The sequence below is a fragment of the Sorex araneus genome, chromosome 2 (assembly GCF_027595985.1).
Source record: "Sorex araneus isolate mSorAra2 chromosome 2, mSorAra2.pri, whole genome shotgun sequence".
Taxonomy (NCBI): domain Eukaryota; kingdom Metazoa; phylum Chordata; class Mammalia; order Eulipotyphla; family Soricidae; genus Sorex; species Sorex araneus.
Genome location: NC_073303.1, coordinates 339096762 through 339120617, shown reverse-complemented (window position 1 = coordinate 339120617; position 23856 = coordinate 339096762). Strand labels below are relative to the sequence as shown.

General features: G+C 40.1%; 1 protein-coding gene across 1 annotated transcript in view; it reads left to right on the top strand.

Annotated features, from left to right (window-relative positions):
* The window catches only part of CDH2 (cadherin 2), a 239958-nt gene that overhangs the window by 201749 nt on the left and 14353 nt on the right, over positions 1 to 23856 (top strand). The window contains exons 13-14 of the mRNA XM_055127782.1: positions 194 to 427; positions 2394 to 2533. Coding sequence (XP_054983757.1) covers positions 194 to 427; positions 2394 to 2533 — 374 coding nt within the window. The remainder of the gene's footprint in view (positions 1 to 193; positions 428 to 2393; positions 2534 to 23856) is intronic.

The window sequence follows — 23856 nt, the reverse complement described above, 5'->3', positions numbered from 1 at the left end:
GTGTGACCCAAAAAGCAAAAAATATAAAATAAAATAAAATAAAATAAAAGACAAAAAGTAATTAGAGCAATAGTGAAAAGTTTACAATGCAGTATAGTTGTCATTCTTTTTCTATCTAAAATTGCAACATAGACATTCTTGAAAATGTGTTTCTAACCATATTTCATAATAACTATCAAACTCTGTTTTTCAGGCGATTTTGCTCAACTGAATTTAAAATTAAAATTCCTCGAGGCTGGGATCTATGAACTTCCCATCACAATCACCGACTCAGGCAATCCTCCGAAGTCAAATATTTCCATCCTCCGGGTGAAAGTTTGTCAGTGTGACTCCAATGGTGACTGCACGGATGTAGATAGAATTGTCGGCGCAGGGCTTGGCACAGGTGCCATCATTGCCATTCTGCTTTGCATCATCATTCTGCTCAGTAAGTACTTTAGTTATACCTTAGGTAGTAATTCTTTTTTGCTTCTAGGTTGTTTAGCAGAAGTAGCTCCTTGTTTTGCTTTTCAAAATAATTCCTAAGAGCTCTCTCAAACCACTAAGCGCTCTTTATTTTGGCCGATTGTTTATGGGACACTTTCATCCACTTCAGAATAAGAAAAAAACTTTGAACATCGTTTCCTGCACTCCAGTTTTGGCGCAAATCCAGCCAGCAAATCTCTTCCATGTCCTGTTCCCATTCTCCTAGAGCTTGGGGAGATGTAACAAACTCTTAACATAGAGAAATATTACTCTCCTAAATCTGGGTACTTACCTTACAATTTGGATTGATTTATGGCATGTAGTTGATGATTCATGAAAACAAGTATATTGCTTTTCTACCCTTTCCTTCATTATAAAGCACAGTCAGCAACTTGCAGGAACCACACAAGGATCAAGATATTTGTTCCTAAAGGGCTGCGTAAATAGTGGGAGGTTGTACTTTATCCAGCACATTTGATAATAGAAACGATTACACAGCTCAACAAATTGTCTGTCTTTAGAGCAAGTCTGGATTAAGGAATTGCTCCTTTTTAAGATAGTTTGCAATCTTTGGTTCAATGGAATGCAAGAAATTAACCACTGGAAAGTGCTTTAAGAACCACTTCTAAGCATGCAGGTTAAAAGAATAAATTGCCCAGGCCCTGTGTTTTATTGTTGAATAGCAGCAGGACTTAGTTTATTGTGCCATCATGCTATGCACCAATCACTTTCTTGAAAATGTTGGCCATTCCTTTTATGTTTTCTCCATTTACAAGTGTTGTGGTAATTTAGAATTCTGTCCTTTATTCTAAGCAATTACGATAGAAGCCCGAGCATTTTTTACTTCCTGTGCGGAGACTACTCTGACTATAATTTGAAACCTGCATGTTATACTAATAATCCACTTGCTAGATTTAGCCAGGAACAATGGCTAATGAGATCATGTATCTGGCTTTCAAAGGAGGATATTTACTTTTATGGCCAATAAAAAAAATGTACTCAAATAGGAGTCATTAAATCTTTTGCTTCAGGATGTAAACTGATATCCCAGATTTTAGAGAGATGTGTTCCTAGATGTGCACTATGGGATATGTTTCAATTTCAACCAAAATGTAATATATATGCCAACCTTATCAAGAACAAATTAGGTATGATGGATTGTGGCATGGAAAAGTGAGTACAACATTTTGAAGGAAAATGAATTAATGCTGATTTTAACATCAACTCTTTGGAAAATGTATGGTTCTGGACCTGGCATAAAAGTGTAAACCATGGACTCCTAATGTTTTTTCAGTGTTCAAACAGTCTCCTGGCCTTCTAACCTGAAATATGAAGTTTAATATGAAAGGGAATGCCCAATATTGCAGTAGAAAAACACTAGTTGTTCAGAATCCTATGACTTCAAGATCCAATTTGCTACTTAAATCATCTTGGCATACAGCACCCTTTTTTTGAGAAATGCTGGGATTTTTTTTTTTCCTCATTTGGCAACTGTAATGATGACTGATCATCTTGAATGAAACAGCAATTTAATAAACAGTAAAAAATTTATGTATACTCTGTGGGTTTGACTTTTAATTTACAAATCATTATATAAAAGGTATCCTATATTCTACCAAGCCAAAGTGAAATACAGAAATAGTTATTGTTCCCACTTGCAACTGAGAAAACTCACAACACTCTCCCAGTGAGTTCAGTTCCAGAGGAATTCAAGTCTTTATGCTCAAAACCCAGTGTTCTTGCTAATGTCCTGTTTCTGTTCCTGTGTCTGAAAATTGATAATCAAAGACAAGATGCATTATAAGCTTTTGCACCCCACATTGTAAATTCTTAGTGTTTAACACTGTGACTGGGTAGGCCAAGTTTTTGAAATTACGACTTTCTAAATGTTCTGTGGTTTTTTTTTATTTTAATTTTTTCCTGTTTAGTCCTTGTTCTGATGTTTGTGGTTTGGATGAAACGGCGGGATAAAGAACGCCAGGCCAAGCAACTTTTAATTGATCCAGAAGATGATGTAAGAGATAACATTTTAAAATACGATGAAGAAGGTGGAGGAGAAGAAGACCAGGTGAGCAATATTTTAAAGGTTTTAAAATGAACACTTACTGTCCAATTTATGTAGTAGGACAAATATCAATAGGTTCAATTTTATAATGGCATTGTTTTCGCTCTGTCATCACATTATCAAAGAATTCTTTCCAATGTGTCCTGCACATTTCTTCTTGAAATTTCTATTCAGGCTACCCAATGTCAGTGTGTTTATTTTACAAAAAAATATAAAATAAAGAGACTTATCTCCAAACTTAATTCTAGCTGTATTTATAAATAAAAAATATTGATCCTTTTTTCACAATGTCAAAAACATAAGAGAAGTAACACTAGTTTCTAAATTGATAGTAGCAATTTTATACATATGTCATAAAAAATAAACCTAAGCTATTAATTCCACATGGATTTACAAACAAATTCAGTATTTTAATTATTGGTCACATAGAGGTAGGCAGAGCTCCCAAATTAACTTCCCTCCAGTGTTTTACATACTTAATAAATATTTGAAATTTCAAAGAATGCCTACATTATCTTTGTATCCATAGTATCTGTCTTGATTCCTGCTTTATAATAGTTGTTCAATAAATATCAATGTCCCTTCTGAATATAAAATTATGAGAGTTTTTGTCCAAGAGTGTAGATAAGGAAATGCATTCTTGTTTGGCAGTGGATAACAATAACAATGAGGATAACAAAATGCAACAAGTAGGAAGTGAAGATCTTTCTCTTCTCAGAAAAATAATTTTAAGACCATAATAAGTATTGTTCATATGATCTGTATGATATACCATTCTTCTTGTATTATATACCATTCATGTAAGGGTATTAAATGTTTTCTCTTACATTTTTTAATCCTTTGGTATTATAATGTAAATATCTACACTTTTGTATTAGCAAACAGAGCCTTAGTGGTTTTATTATACAAATTTGCATGACTAAGTTTGAATCCAGCTCTTTGATCCCATAACCCTAATTAACTTCTCTGATAGTTTCACTCAGTTTTCTTGAAGATTTTTGTGCAGCCCACCAGCAATCATTAGGACTTGTATTTGCTAGATGATTCAGTTAAGTAATTTCTACTGACCAATGTAAATTTCAGAAACAGTAGGTCTTAAAAGAATTATTTGCATGGAATCATTATCTTCATATTCAAATATACGATCTCAAGTTTTGGGGTGTAGATATTACTGAGAAGACTGTTGAGTTGAAAGTAAAGTTATAACATTTTTCCTTTCTGTTCCTCACTTCTATGAAGAAACGATATATTGCATTTTTGTTTCACAATGCACTCCACATAAAAACATACTGTGCTTAATCCCTGTGACAGCCCATTAGCGTTTTCAATTTGCTATATTCAGACAAGTTGCATGATTTGCTCAGAGTTTGTAACTGGCAGAGCCAGAACTCAATGCTGCGTTTTCTGATTACAGAATTCTAGGCTTTATTTACAATACCTTAACTTTCTCCCTTATAAGAGACATGTATTTAAAATTTGTTGAAAACTTGACTCATGTGTAAAGCTGTTTTGAATACTGACTAATTAAAGTGGCTCTATAAATATACCCTCGGGGTTTTTGCTTATAAATGTCTTTAGATATTAAAATTCATGTTTAGCTTAATCCCTAATTAATCTATCCTTTCACTTTCCTGAGCTATGTTCAAGCAGATGTATATTGATCGCATTCTCTCATAAATCTACTTTCGGCATTTTTTCTTGTCATTGCACAGGATTTTGTAGGCATAAAACTAAACCCAAGCCAATGAAGCTTCAGTAAAAATAGTAACCAAGAGAAGCCTGAGTAGAGTTTGCTTAGGTTAGGAGAGCCAGAGACAAGAACCAAGATAGTCCTCAGCATGTGGGGCTGGAACAGCACCTGATATGTCACCTGTGCTGGTTCTGTCCCCCATGCACCAATTCCTTTAAGAAATTGGTGTTAAATGAATTTTAATGCTGTGATTTTTAGGAACATCTATCTTCCTTTATTGACTTTATCCACTTAGGTTGATACTTGAGCTCAAATGGTGAGCCTGACTTATTTGCAAGTTTAAAATCTCCATCATAAATCTATAACCTCTTTTTTTCCTGATGTCTAAAATTGTCATAGCCTCTCACATAAACTCAGGGACCCGAATGTGTTGCTTCCCATCCAATTTCCCAACAGTGCAAAGATTTTTTTTTTCTGGAGCTTTCTCTGGATTGCCCTTTGTGGTTAATTTCTCTATTTATAACAGGTCTCTTCCTGCTGCATCATTTTGCAGCCTTCGGGTACTTTGATGGAATTTTAGTCTAGATCAAGAGTCTCTGCCCATCTTCGATCCTCTGTTACGATTTCATTTGCAGTGCTCATTATAGAAAATGTGACAAAATTACATAATGGGTCTTTTATTCACTCTAATTTTTACCTCATAAAAGCAAAATATGCAGTATAAGAATGCTGCATTAGAGTTCTGTCTCCTCTACGTTTAAAATGGCTCATGAAACACATTCATTGCCTCCAACACCTTAAGTTAGAATCATCACCTTCCTGCCAGAATCTGAGTGTGTTGTTTCTGGATTCTTATCCCCGCTGCTATTTGGAAACAGTCAGATCCAAACTTCTTCCTTAGCCTGACAACTCTGTGATCCTACATCCATCCTTCAGCATGCCCTCTCAGGTACTAGTAAGAGGCTGTCAGAAGAGTTGTTGGTGGGTTCAGAATCCCTTGGGATGTGACTCCATCCAACCTGTCCACCCATAACAGCTTCTGTCTCCTTGGAAGTCTGGGTCCCTTGTACTTCTGTTTAATAACATAGTCCCCTCTGTATTCCAGAGATGGAAGCACCCATGAGTATTATTTCTAGAAAGAGCTTGTATTTGTATTTTTTTCTCAGAACTTCTTTATTTTTGTTCCTCTTGTACAGTTAGAACCATTACATTCTCTAAAGGTCTCAAGAATGTGTAATTGTGACAGGGAATATACTCAGTGGTCGAGTACATGCCACACATGTATGAAACTCTGTGTTTGATCATACACATACATGTAACATCATACACACACAAAATCTGTGATTTGGTAACTCCTGCCTTGCTCTTGGTTCTAGAATACAAATAATAGTCTCATGACTTCCTATATTTTATCTAGAAGTGGAAGTCTTTCAAAATTTTTAATCCTTACTTATAAAGAAAAAACATTTCTAGTACCCTAGTAGTTTGCATATATCCCCTATAACAGATGATTTATAGAGCGGGCACCAATGACATCTCTCATTGAGAGACTTATTGTTACTGTTTTTGGCATATCCAATACGCACGGGTAGCTTGCCGGGCTCTCTGAGAGGGGCAGAGGAACCGTACTCGGGTCGGCCACGTGAAAGGCGAACGCCCAACCACTGTGCTATCACTCCAACCCAGATGATAACTGCCAAAAATTGCCTGTTTTCTTTTCTTTTTTTTTTCCAATTTTTCACTCCATAGATTAACACTACCTGGTTTGGGATTTTGCAAATCTATACAAATGAACATCACATGGTCAGGTTTTTTGACTTACATTGCACAACATTGTCTGTGAGATTCATCATGCTATTTGTAGGGTTTTGGGGGTCATTGCTATCTCATTATAAGAGTTAGCCACATTTTATTTCTACATTGTACTACACTGCACATGAATTTTGTCCAGTTAAGTCATGACAAGTAAAGCGTCTGTGAACATCTATTTGCATATGTTTGGGTGCAGTCCTACTGTGTGTTCACAGTGGTTAAACTTTTAGCTGCTTCAGATACTTGTCTTTGTTGCTTTAGTACAACCCCTGCCAGTTTCCCCATAATTATACCAGTCTATACCTTCTTTCATTACCATAGTGTATGAAAATGCCACCTGTGGTACATCATCATCGGAACTTTCTTCTTCTCTTACAACATTTTAGCCACTCTAATCATATCAGTATTGTAATTTAATTCAGATATTTATTCTGATATCATTTTGATATCTATATGAAGTTTCTGTTCAGCTTGCTGGTCTATTTTTCTACTGAGTTCTCTTTTTTCTTATTGTTTTAGGAGGTCCATATATACTATGAATATCAATTCTTTCTCAGATGTTCTGTAATATGTTCTCTTATTCTGTAACTTGCTACCTTATTATCTTAATGGTATATTATAATGAGCAGTAGTTTTTAATTTTAATGAGACCAAATTTATCAGATTTCCTATTATTTTAAGTGTGTTTACATACTTTGGAAAATTAATGTAATTCCCCTATGTCCAAATTCCTCATATTGTCCTTTTGAATCATATAATTTTATTTATTTATTTATTTATAATCATATTAAGTCTATAATCAGTCTGTAATAGATTATTCTTCTCATAAAAGATGCAGATGTTTTTTTTTTTTAATTTTTCTCTTTTGGAAATCCAGTACTGTTTGCTACAGAGATAACCCTTCTCCACCTCATTGCAGTCACTCATTTGTGGCAGGTGGTTATCTAGGTGTGGGTCTCTGGGTTGGTTTCTAGAGTCCTCACTGTACTATTGATTAATTTGTTTATTCTTTGGCCAGCCCCACTTTGTTTTCATTGCTAACACTTTTCATTATATCTTCCTCTGTTTTGAATAAATTCTCCAGTATAATTCATCAACATTTTTTTGCATGTTTTGGGTGGATTTCATCATTTTTTAAATTAACTATTATGTAGAACTCCATTTATTTTGCTTTTGGGCCACAGCTTGCAGTGGTCAGGGCTTACTCCTGGCTCTGTGCTCACTCCATTGAGACTCAGGAAACCATTTCCAGATCAGTTGCATGCAAGGCAAGCACCCTACCTGCTACAATCTTTCAATTCCAATGCCCTTACTTCCGGACTGAATTAAGCCTAAATACTTCCCCACTTTCCGTAGCACTGTAGCACTGTCATCCCATTGTTCATGATTTGCTCGAGCGGGCATCAGTAATTTCTTCATTGTGAGATTTGTTGTTACTGTTTTTGGCATATTGAATACAACACAGGTAGTTTGCCAAGCTCTGTTGTGCGGGCGGGATACTCTCAGTAGTTTGCCAGGCTCTCCGAGAGGGACGGAGCAACGGAAACCAGGTCGGCCATGTGCAAGGCAAACGCCCTACCCGCTGTGCTATCGATCCAGAACCCCCCCCCCCCGTATTTTCTAAATAATATATAATAGTTCTAAGTCTTAAAACTCATTATCAGTTTCTGAAAAGTATGGTTTGATGAACTATACTTTCCATAACTCAACCTGACTTCCTTTCAGAATTTCTCTTCTTGAATATGCATTAGAATTTTAGCAATAGAATATGTCTTATCCTTTTTAAAAAACAGCCTGCTTAGAATTTTTTTTTTATAAGAGTAGTGTTCAGGAATGAGATAGGTCCCATCATACATTCTGTACATGTTCGAATAGGTTTTTATGACACATAGCTGGTGTTTTACCGTGCATGCATGTAACTTCAAGATATGCATGAAGACTATGCAGATCTGGTATGTAATAATCAGGCAATGGCCTACATGGTGTTTCAGCTGCACAATCCCAAAGAATTGCCTTGCTTTAAAGGCTGCCTGGTCTCAGAGATCTGTATATGTGGTTGTCGATTGGAGTTAATGGCCTTTATTATAGGCAAGAGCTGGTCTGCAGCAGCTGTTCCCAGGCTAGACACCCCAGCCCAAAGCTGGGCTCTTCTTAGCCAAGCTTCTCCTTCTTCCTGCCAAGAGAAAGTTTCTTTAAGGAGCTAACTGATTAGAAAGAAAACAAAGTACAGCAGTCCTTTACAAGGGTAGTCATTATCTCCCCTGCAATTGATTAGCATCTTTATTTAAATTCTGTGCCAAGTAAAGGTTGCCAGTTTCCTTAAGCAGCTAAGGACTACATAAAAAAGAAAATCTCCTGTTTTGTGTAGAGTAGATAGCAGTGTTTGAGAGATTCTGCTCTGGTTCAAATTCAGGAGACCTGCCTGGGACTACACTGAAAGGAGGGATGTAGCCTGAACAGGTGTGGTATTTCCTCTCCTGCTCTCAGCTGCTGGAAGCCAGTGTTATTATAATGTTCAATCTCTTTTCAGAGGATAAGGTTTGTTCTTTATCTGCCTCGCTGCCATAATCAGCAGGACTTTGGGTTGTTATCAAGTCATGTTTAATTATCCTCATTAGTAAGTGTCCTTCAGTGCCCTTTTGCCTGGTGGGGCTGGTTGCAGATACTGTATTGCTTTTAATGATCTTTGCATCCAGTTCCTTCTGTCTCAGCATCACCAATAAAATCACAGCAAGTGTACAGTATAGCTCATATTTCACTGCTCTGGAACCATTCCCTTCACTACCAAGGATAAGGAGGATACAGAAATTGTTTCCGGTGGCCAGAGTAATAGTGCACTCGGTAGGGTGCTCATCTTGCACCCAGAAGACCAGGTTCTATCCCCAGCTCCAAACATGGTCCCCGGAGCCCACCGGGAGTGATTCTGAGTGCGGAGCCAGGAGTATGCCCTGAACACAGTCAGATGTGCCCCTCCACCCCCAAATAAATCAACTGATTGTTTCCTTCTCTTTATAGTTTAAATTTAGTTATTATTGCTCTTTTATGCACAAAAAAGACTGATTTTGTGCATATTGCATTTATACCATTCATGATTCTTATATTTCAAACAAACTGTCTGAATTCCATATTATAAATATTCTCCGAGAGCATCCTGCCTGGCAAGCTCTCCATGGCATATTCGATATGCCAAATACAGTAATAATGATGGGTCTCATTCCCCTTACCCTGAAAGAACCTCCAATATGGCACCGCTGAGAAGAATAAATAAAGAGAGGCTGCTAAGATCTCAGAGCTAGGACAAATGGTGACATTACTGGTGCCCGCTTGAACAAATCGATGACCAATGGGATGATAGTGATACAGTGATACAATGATACATATTCTCTTTAATAATGGCAGAGGATCTATTATTGTATCCTTTATACTGTAGCACCCACTGGAGAGCCATTATTTTGCTGACCTTCCCACACTGCAGCAAAGTCGGACACATCAGAAAGTCATAAAGTGAGTTGGGTTCCAGTCTACCTGTGTGCAAAGATGGTGATTTTACCATATTGGAAACTATCCTTGGCCTAACTCAGACTTTGCCAGACAATTAAAAAGACTTTGACAATCGACTTAATCCAAGGATTGCCCCGCCTTTGGGATAGGCTCTGAGGTATCCATCAGCTTGCCCTGCACTTAAAGTTTCTATTTTCTGTTCCCGGGATTTTAGGCTGCTGTGGGAACTCTGGTCTATGAAAGACGGCACTGCTGTTCATAATTGACAACCACCGACTAGTGGAATCCTTTGGGCTCTGACTGGAGCTTAAGGAAACCACATCACCTGTGAGGAATTCAGACTTATCACTTCCTCAGGCAGAGTCGGTTCATTAGAGATCAAAGTGATCTTGTCAGAGCTAATGTGGACAAAAGGTGAAAATGGCTCCTTTAAGACCCCCTACACCCATTTTTGCTTGATTTCCCTTGGATCCTTGGCCTTTGTGTCTCTACATTTCCATGCAAAGAGAAGGAGTGCTGCATTGCAACTCTGGAAATCCATATTTCCATACAGAGAGCTGCTGAGTATAGCACCACAAGTGAAGCACCATCATCTCAGACCCTTCAAACGAGGCTGGGTACCAGTTGTCCTCCAGTCTCCCACTCCAAGACCCTGAGACCTCTATGGGAATGCCCAGATGTGCCTTCTTAAACTTGGGAGACTTGCTCTGTTTCTTCTGCCTAAGCGATTATTCACAGCTATCAGAGAAAGTCCCAGGTTACCATCCTGATGACTGACACCGCAGTGAGTTTCCCCAGGGGGCAATACTACTCTCCCCCACCTCCGCCCCAGTGAGGGGCCACTGGAAAGATTCAGGGATGGTAGTAGCCTCAGGGGTCACTGGGTGGTACTTTGAGTTTGTCCCCTTATAGTAGTAGAATAATTTCCGGGTAGACACTGAGTAATTTTTTTTTCCCTGAAAAGGGGGCAATATGCCAAATAAGCTTGGGGCCTTCTGCTCTATGAGGGGACCTGTCTGTAAGCTAAATTCTGTATCCCTTTAAAGTCACAGTTCATACTTGGAACATCTGTTTATATAAAGCCCTTGGCTGCATTGTGTTTGGCTAACAAAGATAATTTTTTTTTTAAATTTTGGATCCTACAATCCTTTCAAACACTGGAAAGACCTAGAAACATAGCCTGCTTTTTGACAGAACAACAATTGTTGGAAACCAAAAATAGATTTCAATGTGTAGGAGGTACCACAGTGCTCTGAAACTTTAGGATAGTTTTCTATAATACTGAGGTTTTTTTTTTTAAAGAGTGAATTAGCCACAGATATGTTTATCCATACATATTAAAATAGACTAATGTACTGGGGAAACATCTCAGTGGTAGACCTCATGCCTTACATGGCTTAATTTCCCCCATGGCAGCAAGATGAGATGGGGAGAGAGAAAGGGTTCTTAGCTGTTCTAATAAACTAAATTTTCAGCCACTTAAGCCTATTTTGAAATCATTTTCCGGCTGACTATGCAGTAACTGAATTTCAGGTCATGGGAAGGGACCCAGAGTGCCCGTCGGTGGCTTATCTTTGCTCCCACGTGTGGCTTCCAGGGCCACCATAACCTTGTGCGTGTGCGATCAATCCCTGCCTGACTCATCGATTTCCATGGGGCAGTCCTGAAAGTGGCATACAGCACTCTCACTGCTGCCTAAAAATAAGGATCAGTGTGTGTGGCGACGAGTTGCAAGTCAGCCTCACCCTGGCTCTGTCCTTGAGCTTTTACCCAGCCTTCTCTGCTGTGAACAGAGTTTCACAGAACTGTGGGACAGTTCTGCATACCTAAGGTAGGTTGCTTGACCCCCTGCATTGTTCTGATAACCCAGCTCTGCCAGAAAGATGGGGAAAGTTTGTTCCCTTATAGTAGTAGAATGATTTCTGGGGAAACACTGGGTAATTTTTTTTTCTCCAGTTTTAAAAGAGGGCAATAGGTAAATAGGAAAGAAGGTCTTTCCTGACACAAAGGAGATGGGGCATGCAACAGCCCTTGATAGCGGGAGATTGTAGATCACTCAGGAAAAATAAATAAATAAAACCAGGAAGGTTTTATTTTCCTTCCCTGGAAATCACTTGCTGTCCTCCGAGATTGCTGAGGTCTTTGTGATCATGGAAAGAGTCTCACCTCATTTCAGGTATTGATATATTGAGGTATATCAAGTCAGGAGGGCTTGTTTAATAGTCTTGGTTTTGAAAATACAAAAATCCTAGGTGCCGTTCCCTTACCTCAGTTGTGTTTTTCTTGGGGTTTTGCTTTTGTAAATTAGACTGGCATTTGTGACTTATGCAGGTCAGTCTCAGCATTTCTGTTCATTGAGAACCACAGAATCTTCATGACACAAGAAGCACCCTGGTGAGGGGTCCCAGTGCTGAGAATGAAGAGGCAGCCGTGTGACTGTCTGTGAGCACTTGGGGTCTGGCTTTGAAGAGAGGGCACTAGAAAGGTTGGCGGTTTGGATTCGCCTCTCACTGTCGGCACTCCATGGCGCATTTTAACCTGCAGTCAGACCCAGCTGACTGCATTTAGATGTCTGTGTCTGTCTGCCTGTGTTTGGATGCCTATGTCATACAATATGTCATACAAGTTCACATTATGTGTAGCTAGTCCATGGCGCTCACCTGCCCAACTGCTTAGTTCCCAAAATGTATCTGAAGATTGAATCTCTCGGGGTAGATCCCAGGTTCAGTGAGGTGTATCTGCTCAGTGCCTCCTCTTGCATCTGCGTTGGTCTCTGTTTCCAATTTCTGTGTCTATCTGCAGTCCTGACCTTCAGCTCTGTGAATGCAGGGACCTGTCATACTCATTTCTTGTTCTTGTATCTAGGTCACTCAGCACCTGGCAGGTACTCATGAAATGTTTGTGCATTAAGCCCTTTCCATGAATCTCTTAGTTTGCAAGTTTACATTACAGGATTAATGAGAACCCAGTACACCCCTAGCAACTTCGGGTTCTTTCTTTGAAATCTTGGCTGTCTCCAGGAAACGATGACAGCTATCATAGATGCTAGTGTTCTTGGAGCCCCTGTATGTCAGTCACTTGTGCATGCTCTGTTGTCTGCCTCATGGAGCAGTCCTGTGGCAAATACTGACATGGGTTCATTTGCCAAACCTGGTTCTACATGACTTGTGAGACCAATTCTAAGCACTGTGCTGGGAGTCAATTGACAAAAATTTGAACTTTTCAGGCTGGTCCGTAATAGTTATTAGAAGGTAGTATTAGTGAAGCTGGACACTTTAATTAGACGACACAGTTTATCAAATCATCACAAGTAATCTGACTTTAGAACTGGCAATGAATAAGTCCCAATTTATTGATTACCTATTTGTTGACTAAGAGTCATTGATACAAAGTTGAGCTGAGCAGATCTTGGACATAAACAAAATTTAAATCTTGGGATGCAACGTAAACAGCCAAGTTATGATTTTTTTTAAATGGCCTGAGCATAGGATCTCGGCAATTAAAATCTAAAATCTAAGCTGAATGCCTAGAAATAGGACTCAGTTCAAACCAACGACTTTGCATCAAACCAACCACTTCTTGACTCAAGGGGTGTTTGCTTGTGCTGGGAAGTGGGACAGAGAGGGAGTAGGGAGCAGGGGGTGTCTGAGAATTCCCTGCCAGCCTCAGCAAACAATTTGCACATGGCAACTACGCCCAACCCTCTGACTCAAGCAGAAAGTAAAGCTAGGTAATTTAGCCATGGATGTTTGACTCCTTGGAATAATTGCTGAACAAAATCGTTGTGCTGGATAAGCATACTAACAGATGGCTGAATCTGGACATAACTGTGGAGACCACTTTCAACATGTTAATTGTTGGCTAAAAGTACATTGTTAATTATGTTTCCAGGTTATTTATCCACTTACTCCTACCTGCAAACACTAGCATATATTAATTATTGAGATAATGAGATTGATGCCACAGGAGCAGAGTTTCAGCTGGGACTGGGTTGCCATTGTCTGTTTTTGCACGCTCTTTCTCACGTCAGGTGACACAGTGAGTGTAAGCTACAGACAGGGTATCCTCTGAACCACTCCGTGCCCATTTCCTATGGCACGTTAAATATTTTTATGTGTACAAAATTGTACACATTATTGTACACTACATGACTCTTTATGTGCTATTCCTGTTACTTCTTGGGATGAACACAATCTTTTTCTGAATTTTATATCAATATTCTCCCTTTTTATATTATGTTATATTAGGAATTAGTTTATGATTTTTTAGTCTTAGAGGAGTAGAATGGTGTCAGTACCCCATAAAAGTAACAGTGATAAGGATTTGAATACTAAGTTTATGTTCAAACCATGCAAATTAAGCTTGAAAAAAAAATGGTGGCTTTGTTTGTTTGCTTTTGTTTTGGAGAGCTCAAACCCAGCAGTGCTCAGAGCTTACGCCTGTCACTGCACTCAGGGATCCATCATTCCTGTCAGGACCCTGGGGACCACAAAGAGTGCCAGGCATGTTACCTAGGTTAACCATATGCAGGGCAAGTGACTTACCTGCTGTACTGTCTCTTGGCCCTATAAATAGTATTTTTATGGGGTATGCCAGAGCTGGAGGAATTGACCGAGTTCACAAACTACCTATTTTCTTGCAAATATATGCTTTTGACCTGAATCTGTGTGTTATAGTTTCATTTTTTTTATCCCAACTCAGCAAAGTTTTTTTTTTTTTGCTCTTTTTCTTATTGATTTTTGGACCACACCCAGGTACTGCCAGTTGCTTGGGAATCACACCCGGTGGTGCTGGGGAAACGTTCAGGGCAGTGATTGAAACTGGGCCCCCAAACTGGGCCTCCTGCGTGCAAAACATGCACAATAGTCCCTTGAGTTCTTTATTCAGTCCTAGAATTGAGATGTTGTGAATCCCTAAAGCCTAAAAATTTGCTCTGACCTCTTCTATAAACAGATTTCATCATTAGTTCTTTCTCCAAAGATTGACTATTTTCCACATTATCACAGGAAATTTGTATAATCTGTCCGAAATCACCCAGCATGATATGGTGGAGAGAGAATTTAAAATCCAGCTGCTCTAATTTCAGAATCCATCTTTTCAGCTCATAAGACTATGCTCCCTTGCAGTATTGAGTTATCCATCAACTTAATAAGAAGCCAAGACTACATCTCTTTAAAAATTCCAAAATAATGTGACATAAATCATGAAATATTTTGATATTCTGTCACCAAATTCCCAACCAAATGTTGCTTTTTCTTTATTACATATTATTAGGTTTCCTCCAAAATAGAATAATAGGTTACACTCAGATAGAATGACTTTGATCTCCTCTAAATAGGACCAATTTTACTTTTTTGAAGGAGAAAGAGGAGCTTGGAATGAGAATGTGCAACTGATGATCCACTTAGATAGCTCATTTTTTGGTGTGTGTCTTCTCTAGCAGAAGAAACAGCTGGGGGTGGGGAGGAGGGGTGAAGAAACACGTTGATCTGCGCAAGGTTGTAAGGAGACTGCAATGGAAATATGGGGAATGAAAAATATTAGAATATAACTTGAATTTGGACATCAAAGGGAAGCCTTATCTTTCTGTGAGGGGAGGAGATCCTCAAGGCTGGGGCTCAGGAAAGCCCCATTTGTCCAAGCCGGGAGGGAAAGCGGGTAAGTGGAAGAAACACCGCCCATGCATCCGTCAAAATGCTGGTCCTGCCAGGGACTCATGGGGCCTTCTGGGTTCAGATCTCTGCCTGGTGTAGGGTCTCCTCTCTCCCTCCCTATCCCTGCCTAAACTCTCCGTGCTGTTCTCGATTATCCCCCCCAAAACCCCGCCCCTCTGAAGGTATCCAAGGACTTTTGTGCTGACTCTCAACTAATGGCAAGGGGATTTTAAAACCTCGATAGTCCTAGCTGCCACATTTCAGTAGCTGGTACCCTGTGCCATCCTCAGAGGAGTCACCAGGAGTCTGCCTGGTGAAGTGCCTGCCAGCCACTCTCCTGACCTCCTGACATCTTCCTTCATTTTTCCATATCTTTGCAACAGTTTCTATTTTATATCGCTTTTATCCCTCTAAATGTCTCTTTAAAAAGACTGGAGATTAAAAGTTCTATGGGGTCAGTAACTGAGCCTGGAGAGAGAGAGAGAGAGAGAGAGAGAGAGAGAGAGAGAGAGAGAGAGAGAGAGAGAGAGAGAGAGAGAGAGAGAGAGAGACTGAAGAAATGGTTTCTGGGCTCAAAGCTGTATTTGTGGCATTTCTTTCCCAAAGAAGACGCTGTAATTTTACAATGGGAAATGAGTTGTAATAAAATTCCAACTGCTCCTCTTTCTAAAGCGGAGCTATAATTTTGTGCCAAAGAAGAGAGTTTCAGCTCATTCATAATTCTGAAATCAGAATTTGAAAAGAAGCCTTGACAGGATAGCTTTAGCAGTTAGCCCTGGGAGCAGCTCCTTAATGGGGACTCAGTCCCCTCCCCTGTGGGAAGCTGGAAAACTGGTTCTTCAAAATATATGTGCAAACACAAGAGAGGTCCTTCATCTGTCCTCAAGTGATCTTATCTCTTTCAGGTTGCTGATTCAAACCAGAAAGCTTTTAGCAAATCTTTTGTTTTGAGGGGCTTTAATAATCCATAGAATCTACTTAGTTTTCCACATCATTTTGCCTGTGTAGATAGTCACCATCATAACTATATTCCGCCGGGGAAGAAAATCAGGTCATAATGTAATTTACATAAAGCTTGCAAGGGTATTTGACTTTCTTGTCAGCAATTGTATGGTAATGTGTTGACACCTTATCGCTATTTTATTCAATTATTTTAATGCCAGGAGCTATAGAGTGTGAGATAATAATATTCTCTTCCCCTTTCTATTCCTTTTAGTGTCTGTCTGAGGGATTTCTCACTTGTGCCACAGTCAGCTTTTTTTCTAGATACCCTCCTTTTTTTTTTCCCCTCCTTTAGAATTTTATCCATTTACTTTCCTGTTAGCAATTTTATTTCTCTCCATCACTTCATCTTGAAACAATAAAAATGTTATTCTTATCTATATGGAATTTTAAAGCTACTTGCCTTCACTACTATAAAAGGAAAATTTTCCACTTGTACCAGCCCTTGCCTCAGAGATAGCAAAAACAGCTGTTGTGTTTCATCACTGGTTCTTACCCAGTGGAGACAGATAAAGACCTTTGAATTTTGCTTTTCCCTCCAGGTTGCTGGAGGCTTTTTGGACCAAAGTGAAAGATACAAAAAAAAAAAAAAAATTCAACTAGAGTTGATTTAACCGACAGTGTGAACAAGTGTGACCCTACTATGTAAACTATCACAACAGTCCAAACTACACACACACACACACACACACACACACACACACATGACCAGTGCATGCATGCATGCAGTGAGAGCAAGCTGTAACTTTCTGTGTTGCTGTAGTTCAGTTGTTTGGGCAGTCTCCACTTCGCTCTCCCTCATTTAACTGTACCCATGACCTTGAGCAACTAGCTCCCTACCCTCTGTGAATGGTGATGATCTATGGAATGAACAGTTAGACCCCGCTCACTCGAAGGATTGTTTGCTTGAAGTCTATTAGATACCACATGAGAAAACACCTAACGTCAATCCTGAGAGCTAATGGGCACCAGGTTGAGGATGGTTTTCTTCTTTCACACTCTTGGAGCTGAAAATAGCATCTGGCACTCTGCAAGCACTCCTTAAACACTTGTGAAATAGTAAATGAATGTTTTCATCACTCTCTAGCACAGATTTATTGTATGATATTTTTAGAGAGTCTATCAGAATGCAGTATTCTGAAGTTTTTGCTTTGAATTCTAGAATTTCAGTTCATACTGCTGTAGCCTTTTATTTTATTTAAATATAAACAAAGCCTCCAGGTAGATTTATTGTATCATTTTCTGAACCAATTATAAATCATTGCACGTCAATGGTGTTCAACAAGAAAGTTCAACAAGAACTAGAACTTCAGCTGCCAATTAACATTTTGCTAATTTTCTATCACTCTTAAAATATTTTAAATCATAGTTCCTAAAAATTATGTTGTTATTTTTAATGTTAATGTTTTAAAAGCCTAATCCATGCCAACCTCTGATAGTCATTGTCAAATAATATATTCCAAACATGAAGGTAAGATTTTCCTTGGCTTTAATTTGAAAATTAAATTTCTTTGGGAATTTTCCATTATAAAAACTGAAGCTTTATGAAAATCTGCAGATCCACTTTTTCTCTAAAGAATTTTAGGAACCAAGTATCCTGATATCTCAATAAGGCGGTTATAATTTGTTCCCTATATATATAAAAGCTATTTACATATAACATAATCTGTTAATGTGCAGTATAATGGATCTGTGAGAGTCTTGTTCTGTGGTCGGAGAGGTAGTACAACAGGTACAGCATTTGACTTGCACAGAGCTTACCTGAGTTCAGTCCTCAGCAGTGCATATGCTCCCTGAGCACTGTCAGGAATGATCCCTGAATACCATACCGAGGAGTAAGCCTTGGCCCCTGTCACTGTCATCCCGTTGCTCATCTATTTGCTCGAGTGGACACCAGTAACGTCGCTCATTGAGAGACTTATTTTTACTGTTTTTGGCATATCCAGTACGCCACGGGTAGCTTGCCAGGCTCTGCCGTGCAGGTGCGATACTCTCCGGAGCTTGCCGGGCTCTCCGAGAGGGGCGGAGGAATCAAACACGGGTCGGCCGTGTGAAAGGTGAACGCCCCACCACTGTGCTATCTCTCAAGCCCTGGCCATAAACAAAAAATTAAAACAACCCCTCCTCCTTTAAAAAAAAGTCTTTTAATCTCAACGTATCTCATTGCTAAATAATGATTACTATGACCTCCATCTAGTTGCAATCTTTATGTTTATGGAGTCATATATATGTAATATATATATACATGCACATATATGTGTATGTATATATACACATATACATGTGTATGTGAGCACACACAAAAAAGTAAAAAATGCTAAAATAAAAATGGTGTATGTAAAGATTTTTTAGGGATTATTTTCAAATGGAGGTGTTACAAATACCTTAAATTAACATATAAAACCATTACTTTCAGGTATAATGATTTAATGATTGCATGCCTTGCAAAGTCATGACCACAATATAGTTAACATCTATCACCTTAAAAATTTCAAAACAAAAAAACAAATTCTTGCCTAGGTCATAGCCAAACTATTTTACATTGTTAATTCTGGTTTTTTATTATATTTCTTTTTTTTTCTTTTTGGTCTTTGGCCACATTGGAGCCTACTCTGAGTGTAGTGCTCGGAGGGCACGCCCTGGCTGTTCTTGGGAGACCTTGTGGTGCTGGAGATCTAGCCTGGCTCCGCTGCAACGCTCCTGCTCCAACCCTCTGAGCCACCTCCCCAGACCTCGCACCACTTCCTTCCAGGCTCTAGAAGTGAAACTGAACCCAACGACCTTGAGAACATTTTGGGTTTCTGTAATTTTCTTTATAATGCTCATCTTACATGCTGTAATTTGTGTGCTTCAGGACAACATTATGGGATCGTAAAGATGTGTAATTTAGAAGGTTCACATAAACTGACCCCTTATCAGAAGGCTTAAAATTGCAACCTCAGGTCAGACCTGCTGCCATCTGCTTCAGATGGAAGGCAGATCCTATCCTTTGCCCTAAGGGGGGGCAGATCCTGTCCTTTGCCCTGATGGAGGGCGGTTCCTGTCCTTTGCCCTGATCGAGTGGGGATTCTCCCCTTTGCCCCAAAAATACAGCCATGGTGTTTCCTACCACCATATGATTTTTAATTTTATTTTTATTTTAACGAATCACCATGAGATATAGTTACAGACTTATAAACTTGCATGATTACGTCTCGGTCATACAATGTCCAGGTACTCATTCCTCCACCCATGCCCATTCTCCACCACCAAAGTTCCCAGTATCCCTCCCACCATCCCCACCCCTACCCCTCCCCCCCCCACCTCCCACCTCTGTGGCAGGCACATTCCCTTTTACTCTCTCTCTCTTCTTCTGGGTGTTATGGTTTGCAATACACCTACATAGCGGCCATTATGTTTGGTCCATAGACTACTTTCAGCACCCATCTCCCATCCCGAGCAAACCCTCCAGTCCTCATTTACTTAGCAGTCCCTTCTCTATCCTAGCTGCCTTTTCCCCAGATCGGCTTCTAAGCCGTGGAGACATAGAATGACTGCACTCACCTGTGGAATATAAAGTGACATAATAGGAGACTAACACCTAAGGATAGTAGAGATAAGGACCATTTGATTTTTTTTATACCGTCAAATAGGAAGCGGAAACTATCGCAGGCCCTACCCTGTGTTTTTACTTCTGTTTTCATCTGGAGTGTCTCCAAGTCAGTGCTTGGAGGCCTGTGTACTCCGCTGGCAGTACTCCGCCAACCTGGCTGCTGGGATTTACACAGACCCTTCACTGGGTCTTCTGGTGTGCATACCCTGTGGTGCTCAGGACACCATGTGCTGTCAGGGATTGAACCCGGCTCAGACACAGAAAATGCAGGTGCCTTAAACCCTGTGCTATTTCTCCTGGACATACCCCATTTTCTAATTCAGTTCTCGTTTCCATAGAATACCTTTTCTAGTATTGTAACTGTGAACCAAGACCTATTCCCATCATTGGGGGCGATACCCACATGACACTGAGCCTCGTCAATGGGGCAGGGTCCTTTCCTCCCATCTAATAGTGAAACAGTGCCAGGGAGTGGAGTGAAGTGGACTTGGATGCTCAGGTGATTTAGTTCAATGGACTTTTAAAATTAGCATCAGCTGCAGTGTTATCACTGGTAGAAAGGACTGTACAGAACAACAAAAAAAAGTATTTTAAGATTAGTCCTACTTTCTGATTTGTTGGGTAGTCAGAAAGACTAGGGAAAGTTATCGACAAAGGTGAAACAAACGTGCCTCCTTGTGACTCCAGAAGCACAGTGAAAGGGCCTGGGCGGAGACTAGGTCAAAGGAGAAGCGACCAGTGGCGGACATCAGAGCTTCAGCTCTGATTTGTGCGAGCCTCCTGTGTTCATAAAATAATGCCAATGTTTGAAGTTGATAACTTATTAAGAAACCATTTTAGGCCCTTCAGACCATTTTTTTATGCATTTGTGTTTGTAAACTTTCGATACAGTGGAAACTGAGGAAGGAACGAGGTTTTAGTAAAGAGCACTAGCAAAGCCTGAAGGCCTCCTCTGTCTCTAAGAGTCCCAAGGAAGTTCTCTGCGTTCAGAACCCTGGGGTATGGCGAGGACTGTGTGGTCCCATGGAGGACCATCAGCTCTGCCCTCTGACCCAGCTTGAAGGCCATCCCTCAGCATAAGATTAGATGGCTTAGTTCACGTAACTCAGACTTCTAATCAAACACCTTACACCCCCAGTCTAAAAATATTTATTAACTGTCATCACAAAGCAAGGTATAGAATCGTGTTTTCCCCTTTCTTCAAAAAAGCACCAATAATGATTAAAAGGCACACTCTCAGGCCCCACCCCCTCTCTTTATGCTTGGTTTTCAGTGAAAGCTGGCCCGGAAAGGCCTGCTGCTTACTCTGCTTGCTCTCAAATTTCGCCAAACAAATCCCTCTTTTTATTTTCTTTAACATTTCAACATTTCAAAAGCTTTCACAGCTGTTATAGCATTTTATGCATTTACTTAAGCTGTTCTATAAAGGAAAACTTAGAAATTCTATGAGATTTTAAATGGAGCATATTTATGCAAGATCAAGATGTTTTCACTCAAGTGTTCGATGGCTGCTCAGAAATCCTCCATCCTGACGAGAGCAAGCAGCATCTCCACGCCTTTCTTCATGTTGTTGATTTCTCCAGGCCCATGTATTCGGGACTCAAACCTGAAGCCAACTTCCCTCGCTGGGTATCCGAGACAATGTGATATACCAAGTTTTAATGTGCTCCTTTGTGATACTGTTGTGTGGCAAATCTTTCTTATCCCCTAGCCCCCATATCACTATGTCACCTGTCTGCTCCTGAGAGGACACACATTCTCAGCTCCTGCACCAGTCAGAGAAACAATATTTTGGTAAAGGATTATTTGGGACTGTTATCAGGATGAGTGTGCCTCACAAAACTTTAGGGTTTATGTATGTATAGATAGATAGATAGATAGATAGATAGATAGATAGATAGATAGATAGATAGATTATATATATTTCTTTTTAATTGAATCGCCATAAAATACAGGTACAAAGTGGTTCATGATTGGATTTAGTCACACAATCTTCCAACACCTGTACCTTCAACAGTGTACATTTCCTACTACCAATGTCCACAGTTTCCTTGCCTTTATGACAAGAGCTCCTCCTCCTCCTATTTCTCCTCTTCCTCCTCCTCTTCTTCCTCCTCCTCCTCCTCCTCCTCCTCCTCCTCTTCCTCCTCCCCTTCCTCCTTCTGTTTCTCCTCTTTCTTCTCCTCATCCTCCTCCTCTTCCTTCTCCTCTTCCTCCTCCTCTTCCTCCTCCTCCTCTCCTATACTTTCAGCACTCAGCTCATGTCCAGATAGATCATTTCCAACTATTCATTGTCATAGTGGTCCCTTCTCTGGGCTCACTTGTGGCATGCTTTCAACTGTGTACCAGTCTCCCTGACACTTCAGTTTAGGATCAACATTATGAAGTTATCTCACTTGTCTTTTAATTCTCATCTGAATCATATGGTCTGTGACCTGGGTCATGTTACTCTGTCTGAGTTTGTTTTCTTTATCCAAAAAGATAATAAATAATTCTTCACAAGTGTGAGTTAACAAGTAGTAGTAAGAAAGCACTTACTTATAACCCAGTCTAGCATCTGGCCCCTAGTGGACTTTGTGTCCTTTGTTATTTAAATCATTCCTCATATTCCTGTGCCTCCCTGTTCCTCAGCCTACACTTTAGACAGAAATCAGCCTCATAGATCAAACGTGATTCACTCATGTAGATAACTCTGCAAAGTTCCATACTTAAGTTTCTGAGAGTCTCATGTAGTTGAAGTTATAGTCTGTCTCTGGGCCAGTCAGTCTGAGAAAATGGACAAGTTACTTAAGTAATATGAGAATGTTTATTCAATTTTTAAATTAAAATAATGAAACATAATGTATTATTCAGAAGATTATGAGGAAAAACTGTGCTTATGTCATCTTGAACATAGAACAGGTTGACCACTGAATAAATTGAGACCTCTAGAGAATTACAACAAGATGTTTATGCTTTGGGTTTTAGGTTTTTGGGGTTTTTTTGTTTGTTTAGGGATGTTTTCTTTGTTCCATTGATTCTGATCTTCCCAAGAAGCACGTAGGGGGCCCCGGGACCTTTTTCAGAGATATTATGACAACTGGGCGGGCCTGAGGGCTGGGATCTGGGTCAGCCTGGCAAGGCCATGGACCACCAGGACCACACACCCAGAGTGCTAGGTTTCCCCCAGTACTGCACCATCAGGAACACAAGGAAAGGAGAACTTGGGTCATGTGGTGTTATCCACGGGACCCATTATGTGGTGACCTCCAGGCCTGGGCATGCCAGGCAGGTGCCTGTGAGCATGAGGCTATCTTCCCGGCCGCCACAATGTTAAACTGATTTGACTTAATTGTTGTTTATTCATGTATTGATTTGGTGGTCACATTCAGTAGCTTCCTCCTGGTGCCCTACTCGAGGGTTTGTATGCAGTCATAAGCATCAGCATTCTGTTCTCTGTGCCAAGGCAAGCACCTTAACCTCTTTACTCTCATTGTAGCCCTTGGAAACTGATTTTAGACAGAGGCCCCAACAAAAATGAGTAGCGAAAAGCTACTCCCAGCAGAAAGCCAGGAGTGTGTGCCATCTCTCAAGCACAGGCCTTCCAGATGTGAGGCTCTGGGTTCATGTTCCCCAAACCAAAAACAAGTTGAGGGTGGGGGTGGGGAAGATGAACCAGGAAATGTGTACTTTCTCTAAATGCTAAATGTTGAATTGGAGAATGTGGTTTAAGCTGGGGATGTGACATTTTATCTCACCAGAATTTAGAGGTTTGAAAACTACAAAGTCTTTACCCCAACCTAAAATTTAGATGCATTGCCACATTATAGTCAGTCTCTTTGTCCATTCTTGTCCATCTGGCTAATGTTAAAGCTGAAAATAGTTGGGAGGGAGGGCCCACCCCACCCTCTTTAGAGTAGTACTCTCTCTGAAAGCGGGTAGGCGGCTTTCCAAGACCTTCCCACAGAGCTGTGTGGGGAAGGAGTCCGCACGCCTCCGAGAGGGCCCCGGCTTGGCAGACTCTCCTGTGAGGACGAGATTTGTGGCCTTTATAATCTCTGTGGCACAGCCTTCCTCTTTCAGTGTGTTATTATTG